This window comes from Stegodyphus dumicola, chromosome 8 (genome assembly GCF_044657685.1).
Source record: "Stegodyphus dumicola isolate Sdum_Otavi_A_Nest chromosome 8, ASM4465768v1".
NCBI classification, from domain to species: Eukaryota; Metazoa; Arthropoda; class Arachnida; order Araneae; family Eresidae; genus Stegodyphus; species Stegodyphus dumicola.
The window spans coordinates 62,874,832-62,888,615 of NC_140775.1; the positions used below are offsets into that span (position 1 = coordinate 62,874,832).

General features: G+C 32.3%; 1 protein-coding gene across 1 annotated transcript; it reads right to left on the minus strand.

Moving 5' to 3' along the window:
* Positions 1-5,032: 5,032 nt before the first annotated feature.
* LOC118191510 (uncharacterized) lies at positions 5,033-10,270 on the minus strand. The gene is made up of 3 exons (XM_035362319.2): positions 8,975-10,270; positions 7,726-7,881; positions 5,033-5,808 (listed from the first exon to the last, which is right to left on the minus strand). Exons 1-3 carry the CDS (start codon positions 9,501-9,503, stop codon positions 5,204-5,206), a joined length of 1,290 nt encoding a protein of 429 aa, XP_035218210.2. The 5' UTR covers positions 9,504-10,270; the 3' UTR covers positions 5,033-5,203.
* Positions 10,271-13,784: the final 3,514 nt, after the last annotated feature.

The following is a 13,784-nucleotide window of genomic DNA, read 5'->3' on the forward strand; positions in this document are numbered from 1 at the left end:
CTGCCATGATATTTTATCATTAAAAGGAGAATTAAAAATAGAAGGTTTGGAGATAATTAGAGTATATTAAAAATTTCCACAACATTTCGTGTTTTCTAGCTTGCATCTCGGAAAGATGATTCTTCAAAAATCAATCACATCATCTATCTCTTTACGTTCCTTAAAGTTATCCAAATAAGCAGTCTTTCAACCTTTTCGAAGAACAGTGAATGTTTAAAAAAACAATTTTTTATACGCAGTAAGGCATTGTTATTAATTTAATAAGTCAGATTTAATAATAAGAGTTATACTTTTAATATGGCAGTAAAAATAAATTTAAATTAACGTTGTAATTAAGTAGAAAAATAGTTAAGTGGCAAAATATTAGAATATGCCTATGTTTTCCTCCCTTCCCTTTTAGAATAAAAATATCAAAAATATCACTGAACATAAGATTGCAATCCTTGTTGATATATATTAAGAAAAAACTTTATTTGATATTTATTAGCATCCTATGAAAACGTACTTTATAATTATTGTAATAATGTTGGGACCTCTTTTATGAGGTTTGAGTTAATTGCAGTCCTTTCTACAAACCGACGAGAAATAATTATCATTTGGAATCTTTGCATTTTGTCCCTATCGGTTTTCATCCCATGTATTTTATTGCATCCTATTTAGCTGTAACATTTTCGTGATTTTATTCTAAGCAATCTGTTCTGAGTCAAAATTTTCATCTGGTCCTCACTTTTGCGGTAAGTAACTAACTCATTGTTTAGCAATAAGTAAGAAGTAAACACAGCTCAGAAAACAAAGGCATCTATATCTTTCTCTAATCTTTATTGTACTGTGAAAAGAATAAAAAGATTTATTTTTAAGGGCATTTTGACTTAAGTTATTATCTGAGTAATAAGCGTTGAAGTTGTTATTTCAATTGCAATTTAAATTTTACTATAAATTTAACTACGTTAAATAATTTTTTTAGGTACAATCTTACAACTGATTTCAACTTGCAAAAACTCTTCTACTTCTGTGAAAACTATAGGTACAGGTACAAGTGAGCGAGACACCAGAATCTCCCCACTGGTTGTACAGGTACAATCCTACCACACTAAATATGCAGCTCAGCCCTAAGTTTGATAGAAAACCCCCAAATGACGATCCAAGTGTCTCTCACGTCTCTTCTTTTACCACCAATCCACTCCAAAGGAACTTCTCGCCAGTATTTTAATTGTCCCCATTCTGCATAGACACTTTTAAACATTTGTGAATTCTACAGGATTCGACTTCGTTATGGGCCCTTCGTTACCGCAGACAGAATCGTTAACCACAGTATGATCAGGATGGCTCTGGAAACTGCTGGGATTTTGTTTCTACTTGCGATTGAATAGGGGTTAATACGCTTAGTTTCTTAAAATAGTGCTGCAACCTGTATGGGCCAAATCGACCCTATTTTTCCTAAATCTTATGCATTTATATTCAAAATGATGTGTTCAAAACGATAATTCAGCAAAGATTACTACTTAAGTGGCTTTGCTAGTGACTGTTCATAGGCGGAAGAGGCTGGATTTGCATTGTTACAAACAGTGGTCTTCTATAATATTTGTAAAAGTTGCTTCTCTGATGAATCATATTTTTTGCTTTATCGGATGGCTGGAGGTTAGCGCATACGGCAAGAAAAATAAGAGAATAAAAAATCGTTGCAGACAATACGCGCCTTTCCTCCTGGAACTGATAGCATTTTCGAGTAGGTCAGTGTGTGACGAATCACACTGAACAAAATATGATTGAGTGGTTGGATGAGCATGAGGAAGCATTTATTGAATTTCACGGGCTCTTGAATTCTCTAGAGTAAAACTAAATCAACTGGAATCTATTGGAACGCCGCTGGTCTCTAGCATGGATGTTATAATAAGAATTCTCCAGCACCTATAAACTGCACTGCGGTTAACACCGCGTATCTCTTTGATTACTTTTCAACACCTTACTGAATTCTCCGCGGTTAGTCTAACCACTATACCATGATTATTATTCCTAACATCAACAGGTGATCCTGTTAGTGTAATTCGACTGTGTATTATGTACCTGTTACAGAATCTGTCCCTTCCTTAATTTTTTTCTATTGGTTTTTGATGAATACTTACTGCTCTACAGAACTAGGTACAAGTGAACGTTAATTTAAAGACGCCCTATGTGAGACTGTATACAATGAAATTCTGAATTAAAACGCATTATTGACGGTAGTCTTACGACTTTATTTTTATTACATATGGCAAAAATCTTATGATAGCTAAAAAGGTTATTTTCTACTTTTTGATAACTTTAACTACATCTTATAAATTTAAACGTTATTTTTAAACATTTCGTATTTAAAACCAATGGTTTTTATTAAATGATAATAGGAGGATAAGCACTGTTTTGAAGCCCATCACAGTTATTACTGTCTATCTCAACTTCATATTTAAGATTTGCATGTAAATAACTAACAGCATTCGAAATTTAATTTAAGAAAATTTGTTGTAATTGGTCGTCTATGTTGCATACATTATAAGTCGTAATAGAACTTTTTTTTTTTTTTTTTTTAATTTTTGTTTTAAAACTAACTTGGAGAATATGATTTAGAATTTTGTAAATCAAAAAATGATTTCCCTTTGAACTCTAATCAATAATTTCTGAGTAAACCTTAATTATCACTTACAAGTTTTTGAATCTTTTTTTTGACCGCCCCTCCCCAGGAAGAACTGGCTATAAACGGACGTTAGTAATCATCTTTTTTATGCTTTAGGTCCAAGTTAGAGTTGAGGATTGATGCTTGTAGGTTTTAAGCCATATTAGTTATTAAAATATACTAAGCGGTTTTCACTTTGCTCTTTACCATATACCTCGTTCTGCTGCAAAGTTCTAATGCAATCTTAGCAAAAAAATAGAAATTAGAAATATTTGAGAAAATTTGATACCATGAAAGATATAAATATTCAACGTTTTATACATCACTGTTACTGGCTTTTCTATTTATAATATGAAAATTAAATTTTCACTCAGAGTAACAAAAAGGTACAAACAGTTTATTAATGTCTTCGACAAATTTTGTTATACAACGCTTACCTTCACAGAATGCATCGAATAGGAAAATAAAAAATGATACAGTGTGCGTGCTATTTAATCTGACAAGCTGAGGCGACGAAAAATTTTACTTGTGGCTGTAGGGAATTAAAGTCCGAAGAGAAGATTAATGGTACTTTAAGTTTTTCTCTGATCTAGACAAGTGGAGGCTTTCCTTTTAATGCGCTTTTGTAAATAAAGCAGGATATTCGTTAACATATTCCAGTTTGGAGTTGAGTATCTTTTAGGATATGCGCTTATGTTCTAATTAAACAATGGATGCTTATCTCCTGCTCGAGTTTGATGTACTAATCTGAATAACCCTCATTAATATTTACATGAAACTCCTGTTGGCTGAATGCAACCAAAATTAAGCTAATTGTAAATGGTGCTGTAAACTAAGACTTAATGGATGAGCCTAAAAACCTTCATTTTCATTTCTTTGAAATGAACTTTGTGCGGTTTCTCATTATTGATAAGCGTATTCAGTTTTTTTAATACAAAAAGTGTTGCCCAAACGGTATAGTGGTTAGGAGAGCCTACTACGGTACCGAAGAGCCCGGATTCATATCACGGAGAAGGCATTGTAAATGTATAGTGTCGGTGCGGCATGGCGGTACTCTAAATATCCGTCGAGCTGAAAGTCCTCTCGTGTAAATGGGTGGAAGGGGAGAGGGGGTGGGAGATCCCTGGATTCCTGCCCACGGTGCTGCCCCTCAAAATTGGGGTGGAAAATATAAGACCAACCTCTCTTTGAAGTAGGCTCTGGCAACCATTGTTCCATGCAATATGGGTAAGACAACAACAACAACAGCAATACAAAAAGTAATTTTACTCAAAAATGATGGTTTTATTAAAAAAATGCATTATCATGGAAATTATCTGAAGTCATTTATTGATAATATTGTATGAAGTAAATGTTGGTTAGGAATACTGAGAGATTTCTTGTTTTGTTGTAGCTTACAAATTTTAATTTGGAATATAATTTTTATAACTGCTTTAGCACTGCCCTGTGCAATTTAATAATAACATATAATAGATTATATTAGTATATTAGTCTTTATAGTATTCGCAGGTCAGATCTTTGTAAATATTTAGGTATCAAAATTGTGAGGTACTTTACGTGTGACGGTATTGACTGAACTGCTTAGTGATCTTCGGTTAATACTACCGTCGTTAAACAGGACTAATAGCTTAATGCTTCATGTTTTTTTCTTTTTATATATATATATATATATACGATCCTTTTAACATTGATGTAATCACAATACTAACACATAAATGAAAAAAGGTACATGCAGCTGAGACGGTATTGTAACGCAAAATTCACATGGTGTAATACCGTCCTGTATTTACCGAAGTTTCATTCGAATAACGTTTTCTCTACTGTAGTTACAAAAAATTGAAGCAAAATTTTGAGTGACTATGGGATCTATTAAAAGCAATAATTTTTGATAACTAACATGATGATAACACCATATTAATGTAGTATATTAGTGCTTTTAATGCATTACAGAGTCTTAGGAAGGCGTTAAATAGTTTTTTAAAACAAAGATTTTGCTCGGTAGTGCTATTGATAATACTAGATAAATAATAAGTAATAAGAATTTGAACAGTAAAACGCTTTTGTTCTACGCAATTTCATTAAAATTGGAGTTCGTAGAAAATTATAGGTATAATTATTATTGATAATATTAAAATATTTATTATTGCCTGTAATTAAATATTGCTTATTTTATTTTCATTATCCCTGAAAACTATGCACTTTTAACTCATGCTTTGGAAAAGTATAATCTAAATGAATAATTATTAAGATAACACAAGTATACTTATAAAAATAACTGTCAACATTATATTCTCTGTTGCTTCTGGAACTATATTATATACAGACGTATTACATGTTTGTTAAAATAGTATTATATTTGATATAAAAAGTAAATCGGAACTCAAAAACAAGATAATATAATATTAAAACATTTTAATGGATTACAGGAAAAATAGAAAATGTTATCAAATTTTGAGATGGTATTATTTAATATAAGGACATCCAATAGGAGTTACTATTGCTAAATTCATCAACGGTATTTTTTGTTGTTGAATGAGCTCTGCAATGTTTTCAATATTAGATATGAGGCTGGATATCTGAGGCTGAACGTCGGCTCTTTATAAGTTGACCAACTTGACATTTTTTTGTCTCTTTCATAAAATCTTCCCGGTCAAACGCGTTAACTGCAGCTGAGTTTTCTTTACTTAATGTGTTACCATACTTATTGCGATAGTTCTCCAAAGCTTCTCTGTTAATAAATGTTTCAACAACTCTTAACGGTGAACTTTCTTTGTCCTTCAAATCTTCATTTACCATACACCGTCCCTTTGTGCTAAGAGTTTGCAAAGGATCATCGCTCCATGTGTTGCATTTGGGGAAAGTCTGTAATGAGGATCCTTCCGGTGGCATGTCGACAAAGGGATCAGTTCCAGAGGGAGTGAGGTGATCTAGTTGAAACACCCTTTTACTGTCCAAATCAGTTTTCCCTTCTTTGAAGTGTTGGCTTAATCTCTTGCCCGTATCAGTGAGATGTACTATTTTATGAGGATAAACATGTTTTCTGGCTTTGATACCTTTCAGCTGTGTTGGCTGCTTTCCGGTTCTGCGAGCTGCATGTTTTTCGCTTTCTCCGATTTCGCTAGTTTGGGCGATATGTTGTTGATGCATTGCATCAAATGCACCTGAAAAATAATATGGGAATATAATTAGACACGTTCTTAATTTTATGAAACGTTTGAACTTATAAATCGTTTACTGTTTCATAATTTTGACACTTCTTTCAAAAGGGAATCTCAAGAACCGATATTAGTGCTCTCCTTTCAGTTGCTCGGTTTCCACTAACAGTTAAAAATGCCTCAAACTTTGATAAAACACATGCTGATTAACTTTAGATGATGGAGTAACGTGATATCTTTAAACGTTGTGGTTATATATTAAGTTACGTATACATATTATGCTTTGAATAGTTACTGAAAATGGAGATTTTCGTTATTTATCATTCGCTGAAAAGAAAAAAAAAAAAAAATGCTAAATATTTATAACCACATTATAAACTGAGATATAGCACGTGCTCTTCTCATGCAAAAAATTATAATATATTGATGGATACATATGATAACATCTTTCACATCTAGACGCAAATTATTCTCCTGTGGGAAAAATACATTTTTATATTGCTATCTTTACGTATTTGTAATTTTCACTATTATCATTGATATTCGTGTTAAGTTATTTTGCCGAATAGCTTGTCTGCTAATAATTGTTTAATTAATCGTCTAACTGCTAATAATTATTAATATCTTCAAAGTTGCTCTTGGCAAATTTTATTTCCTTGTGCGAAGTAAAGGAAGAACTGTAATCGTGAAAAATTTCAGGTATAAAATTTCAACGAAAATATCCATTTTGAAAGCTCTCGAATCCATTTAACCGATAATTTAGCGTAATATTTATGCTTACGGACATCATAAAGGACTCTTCTTCGCCAAACGGATTAGAAAATAGATTCAGGAGAGATTTCTTTCGTGACGTCTGTACGTACGTGTACGTATGTACATACGTACAGTCGCATAATTCAAAAACGAATATATTCAGAACGTTGAAATTTTGTATATGGGACTACTATAACATGTAGTTTTGAAAATTGTTTTTAGATTGCAATCGGCAGCACCAAAACTATATATATATATATATTTATATATATATATATATATATATATATTTATACACACTCTATTACCCGTGTCGGTGAGCTCAGTTTTTACTTCTTATATGTTAGTAAATTGCGCTTTTTGATTTAAAAGTGATGTTGTTCTTATGCTCCAGTTATGGTTTTTATGCCTTTAGTTAATCTGCATGCAATAATGTCTGCATGCAATGTTGTAATCCAAATTTAAACATTGTTTGAGTGCTCCTAAGCCTGACGAAGCAGCCATTTGTTTACATTTGAAACTCTTAGTAGAACAGTGAATTTAATCAATTTCTGCACCAACTGAACAACTGCCTCAATTTCTTGCCGAGTGGGACGAACAGTAAACTTTCAGTTTTGTTTTGTGAACCGAGATATCTATTTTCCTGCCCGCTGTCCGAATTACTTTTTTTTTGCTTAGAAAGTCTAATTTTAACTGTTAAAACTGTTTTTTTAACTGTTTTTAATTCTATTTGTTTTATGTTTTTCTGTATTTTACAGTTTTAATGAAGGTGTTTTGAGGTTTTATGTATTTTTGCCATGCCACGGAGTGAGAAATGAATTAATTTCGTGAGAAATATATCTCTAATGAAATTCGAGGAAATGCGTTTAAAAAGAAATGCAGCAAAAAATGTGCATAATTTAATAGGCCGTACTAGGAAGTCATGTCTTATCCACATCACAATTTTTTTTTCTGATAACCACATTTAGCGATGTTTCGTGGTTTGACACCAAATCTCTGAAGAATTTGTTGCTAATGGAATAGTACCAGTTAGCCTTTATGATTTGAAAACAGAAATTTGCATTAGTACTTATTTATTAAATCTTTACAAGAAATGAATATGTTTTTTAAAATTGCACTCATATTAAATCTTAAATTTTTTTGCTATTTTACAAATTTCACCATACTTACCATTTTCGTCTTGTTCTTTATCTTTTTTATTATCTTCGATTTGTCTCACCTCTTTGCTTTTTGATGATGCGTTATCATCTTCGTCAAAAAATACGGTGCAGATGCTAGTTTTGGAAGTGTTTGGTGAACTTTGATCAGCGTCATCGTCTATAACAGCTAAACGAATTCAATCGAAATATATTAGTCATTACTTATAAATATTGTAAGGAAATTAAACTTAAGTGTCATACGTTTTATATATAAACACGCTTTTTTGGAAACTGATATCGAAATGATTAAACCACTGAAATTAAACGGAGTTCCATTTATAATCATGAAGAGTCAAAAAAAAAAAAATAACATTGAACCAAAAAATGAATAACAAAATAAGTGTAAAGCGTGAAGAAGAGCTTTAACCTTTAAAGACAACTCGTGGTTAACTAATTGGGGGTGCCGTATTCTAGACCCATAATTAAAATATACTTTTCTCTGATATTTTTCAAATTCGAGGAAATGAAGATTAATTTTTTCATCCCAGGAAATAAACATTACTTTTAATTATTTTTACTGAAAATAATCAGGATGCCAAGATACGCATAATAAATCTCAGCTAATTTAAAGAAATAATTAGGCTTGTGGAACATGTAAACCTACTAATTAAAGGTTAACAGCATACCATTCATAAAGAAAATAATTGTGGGACATAAATGTTTAATCTTTGTCAACGAAATATTGTTTAATTTACTTTTTTCTTTTGTTGTCTCTTTTTGCCACGAGATCAAGTTTTATAGATTTGATTGGTACCCAGCTTTATTTGGAGATTTACGGATCAAAGTATGAGAGTTTGTTTTACAGCTCCGATGCGTTGCCGAATTAAAGCTGAGTTCGTTGGCAACGATAATCCTAGTCTTGCAGTAAACATGTCGATTGAGTTTAGGGATTGTTTCTATAAACGGGAGTTTGAATTTCTTAAGCGGTCTAGCCAAGCTTGTAGTCTATAGTCAAATTAGATTTAAATTGTTGAATTTATATCCAATTTTGAAAGGAAGCTTTTAGTTTAAGACAGATCAAGATTGGCTGGGAAATTTATGTTTGTATATTTTAATTTAATCACTCAGACGTGGTGAGGTAGAATAAATATGAAGTGTTTTAATGCTGTGTCTGTCTTTTTGATGGGCAGATAATCTAGGGGTGATAGTTCTCCTCACAGAAAATATTATTATTATTTGGAGTCCACAATAAATATATTACAATATTATCTATTTCTTACCTTGACGTTCTTCTTGGCTTACTTTTGGTACAAAAGGCTGAGTAGAGATACTTTGTACTGATCTTGTTCTGTCTTTTATTGAGGGTCTTCTATCAGGAATAACGTCTCCTCGGGAGAAATGTCGATGGCCATAAGGTTCACCGATTTGCCCTTCTTCTGACAAATCATTTCTACAGATTCTGCTAGTTTTGTCTGTGTACTGAGAACGATAATCATGTTTCTTCTGAGGATCGAACTGTCGATGCTGTCTCAAATGTCCTGGTGATACCTGCTTAGATCCTGGAAGAATAGCCTGCGCGTGAGGATGTTTGGAAGATTTTACAGGTTGTGCTGGTAAACTCTTGTGTGGACTTCTAGGAATAAAAAATGATACGTAATTTTGTAAAGCAGGTTTTTCAGGAGTTACTGATATACGTTTCAGAGAAGGACTCATCTTTCGCTGTAGAGAACGGCTTCTTTCTTCAGCAGATCGATACATCTTCTTCGGAGATTTAACTGAGGATTTGTAGTGTCCCGAAGTATGATGCATTATTTTTTCTGAAGAGTGTTTAGATACGTTATCATTTTCCTCAGTTCCTTTTCTTGAGTCGTGTGTATTTTCGTACTTTCCTCTTATTCTCTTTTCTGTTAATTCTTCCCTCTGTGATTTTAAATATCTGTCATCACAATGCTGCTTATTTTTAAAATAATATTCGTATTTGTTACGTACTTCTATAGAAGGTGATATTTGTTTGCTCTTCTTTCCTAGAAAAATTGAATGTTTTTGTTAAGGGAAGTTTATCACGCAGATAAATTAAATTAAAATTAGTCTAAGGAACATAAATTTAAAAAAATCTAAAATTAAATTGATGGACGTGCAAACCAGTTCCATGCAAAATTCATGATTCGAATATTCATATGAAAGTAGCTTGGTAAGGTATTTCTCTCGCCTTTTTAGCATGCCTTCGGGGTGTAGTGGTCAGCACTCTCGACGCGTATTCGAGAGGTCCGTGGTTAGAGACACGATAAAGGCATTGCTGACATTTCATGCTTTAAAAAAAAAAAAAAAAAAAAAAAAAAAAAAAAAAAAAAACTAATATCTCTACAGTGGCGCCCGAACCAAAATATGGTGAATGATGATTCTTCACCACCAAGATTTGGCGATTAGGTCCCTGAAACACCAGTCGCCATTTAAAAGGGGGAGTATATAAGGTATTTCTCCCGCCCTCGTGGTGTAGTGGTCAGCACGCTCGACGCGTATTCAAGAGGTCCATGGATCGAGTCCCATCGAGGGACATTTCATGCTTCCAAAAGAAACCCAACATCTCTACAGCTTAGCTTATTTAATTTAAATAGGAAATTAAAGGAATATAATTTAGCATCTTCATAATTCATCGGATTGGAAAGTATATATCTGTATATAGAAAATAAAACACGAATTGTCTTTTTTAAAAAAACTGCACATATAGCTTTTAAAATACTTGTAAAGGAATTTTTTTGAATATTTCATCATAATAGATGCGTCGTTTTCATTTCCATGAAACTTCGGTACGTTTCGATTCAAAAATATTTTCAATTATACAGATACCAACATGCATGATTGAATGAAATTTTTTCCGCTTTTACTCATTCCTTGACAACTGCATTCTTGAGGAATGAGCAAATTTTAATAATAAAATCATTATCCAGCATATTAGACAGATTTAATTAACTTATATTAACTGATAATAATTTTATACTAACTTTTACACTGAAGACCCTCATCGTGTGGTGGCTAGAAAAGTCTTAAGTAGTATACTTTTGTTCAAGAAGTGTTCGTATTCGCAAAGAAACGCATAACTAGTAGCGAGTAGTGTTGTTTCAACCCGTCATTATGGGTGTAATTACAATCTCTTGTGCACAATATTATCTGTGATGATTGGGTGAAACTATTAAATGAGATGATCACCGTATGACAAATGGAAAATCGGCATCTGCTTTACTAATGATTGAGGGATTTTATTTTCAAGAGTAAACGATAGAAATAAATGCACATTATTTTCCCTCAAAAATAAGCAAAGGTTTGCTTTAAAATCAGAAACACTGTTTTCTCCAAAATAAGAATTAGCTTTCTCTATGTTTACAGACCTAACATAGAATATATTAAAAATTAAAATAGAATAAAACAAAACACTTGTATTATGAAATCTTCGAATTATAAACTACCACTTCGGTAAAGATGCTACCATTAAGTATTAAGTTGTAGTTCTGCTGGTAAAAAACTGATGTGTGGTTTACTTTTTCGTTATTAAGATAGAAATAAAAATAGCAGAAATAACAAAATTTCAGAAATTCGAATAATATTTTAGATAATTTTTACAGATCACGTGGAAATTTTATTTATTTTAAAGTTCTGGTTCCACGAGCATGTGATTCGTTAGAAATGAATTTTTTAAAATTCCGATTCCAAACGTCGTGATAATTGTTAATATTAAATTTCTTAGGGAAATTCTGTATTTTCGTCTACAAAATGAACATTAATTTAATATTAAATGTTACTGTTATTAGAGCTGAAATGCTTCTGTTAACGTAATGTTATCAATTTTACTTAACAGAAATGCAAATTCAAGACATTGCAGATCACACGTTTCACATACTTACGCAGTTTCCATCTTGCTGTACTTTCTTTAATTCTTATAAAATAGAGTGATTTTATAAATTTTATTGTTTATAAATTAAGTTATCAAATTGAATGAAAGATGGCTGTAGACTGGAAGACGAAACCTCCGTGTTATGGGTCTACCCTATTTTTGCTATAAATGGTCAAAGTTGTTATAAAATACCTTTCTGTCTTTGACATTATCTGCAGTTGAAACTAGCGAATGGGATATACAGACTGGGGAAGGCATAAAAAAGATTATTCATTTTCTAATTTGAAATAAAATTAGTTTGAACGCACACCGCATTTGCGTTTTATTAGTAGGTTTTCTTCAGTTTTTTGTAAGTTCTTATTAATTTTACTTATTATTTGGAAACACAAAATCATCGAGTAAAATCATAAATTATAATGAAGTTGTTATTTTTTCAAACAGGCAGAAATTTAAAAATAGGCTTTAACTCAAAACCGTTTGAACATCACTGCATTAGAGAGTCAAATGCTGATATAAATGCTGCTGCGGCTGTTTAGGGAATTTAGAAGATTTCATAATGTATGTAAAGGTCCAATGTCTGTTGTAACATTCAGAGGTATGATTACACAATTCGTGGAAAGTGGATTGCTAGGAGTTAGAGCCGTCACAGTACAAAAAGCAGTGTCAAACAAAGCAAGAAAAGACGATGCCACTGAAGTGTTCGACGACTCGGGGACTAGCAGTGATTCAAGCCGTTGCGCTCGTCAGACAGGTATTCTTTATGCTGCTGTCAAGAAAATCTTACGGAAAATACTGCATTTCTATTATTTCTAAACAACGAAGCATAAACTTTCTACTATTTCTGAAACAACTAAGCATGAATGATTATGATAAGAGCTTGACTTTCCCGCTAGTGTTTCTTGCCCGTGTGGAAATCGCCAAATATTCGCCTTGAAAAATATTGTGGGGAGATTAGGCCCATGTTTACTTGAATGGTTCACTCAGTACTCACAAGTGTTGAATTAGGGGATATGAACACCCACAGTGATTCATCAAGAGGCACTGAATTTGAGGAAAGTAACCATTCACGTCTGATTTCATAATAGGACCGTACCGGTTTTAGAATATTACTTCTATAAAAAGAATTCACATCCAGTTTCACAGCAGGACCACACTTTCTTGAGAATATGACTCATGTTTCCTACACCTTTTACCAATGAGAAATAACAACAAATGCTGAAAACTTTTGTCATTCCTGAATTACAGCAAAGACAATTCTTGGATTCGATAATGTTTACACATGATGGAGCACAGCCATATATTTTTCGTTCAGTACATAACCTTTTTCTCCAGACTTCACTAATGTGAGAGTTATCCGCTTTCTGGTGAAATGGCCGTCTCTTTCCCCGACCCATATGATTTTTGGCAGGAGAGGTATCATAAATCTGCGAAGTATACTGGTGGCATTACAAACCTAAGTTCCTTGAAAAAGAACATGAGACCCCAAGTCCAAACTAACAGTTTACGCGCAGGAATAAAAAACATCGAACATTCCGGATGCAATATTTTGTACACAGGGAAAGATCATCACATAAAAAATGTTTGGTGTGATGTAAGGGACTCTGAAATTTGATTAATAACAGGTTCTTTTTTGTGAGTTTCGTTCTGTATGTTATTGGATTTTGTATGTGCATTTTTTATTACAGAAATATTAGTGAGATTTCGCAAAACCTATTTTCTGGGCCTTCTATAGTCTGTACATGAAATCTGGTATCATTCCGTTCATTAGTTTCAGCTGCATATGCTTTCAAACAAGGAAAGTTTCTTTGTAACCATCCTGTATTTAACTAAACTTACATTTATGAAATTTATAATTTAATGACAATCAGAAATTTTACGGAATAGTCTTTTAATCGTTTTATCTGTAGAGTGCTTGGTTGCCTCAAGATTAATGATTAAGAATAAAAAATTATGGTTAAAACCAATATTTCTAAAGAAGCTTGAATTTCAAAATGTTTAATACTTACATTTCATATTTATTTTTATATAGTAAAATGAATTAGTTCAATGTACTGCAGCAGTTTGCCAGAAATATAGAAAATAAAAAAGCTTACTTCCAGCACTTTTATAACGTTCAACTATCGCTTTTTTCTCTAATTCATTGAAAATATCAGACATTTTTTTTCTGGTGGACTTCTCTTTAGTGACATGGCCTCTTTCTT

Bases quoted from the DNA above. Each gene is read 5' to 3' on its own strand.
- LOC118191510 (XM_035362319.2), bottom strand. From the start codon at position 9,503: ATGCATCATACTTCGGGACACTACAAATCCTCAGTTAAATCTCCGAAG. The intron at 7,882-8,974 runs GTAAGAAATAGA...GAATTCGTTTAG, and splicing joins AAGCCAAGAAGAACGTCAAG to CTGTTATAGACGATGACGCT. The intron at 5,809-7,725 runs GTAAGTATGGTG...ATTATTTTTCAG, and splicing joins TAAAGAACAAGACGAAAATG to GTGCATTTGATGCAATGCAT.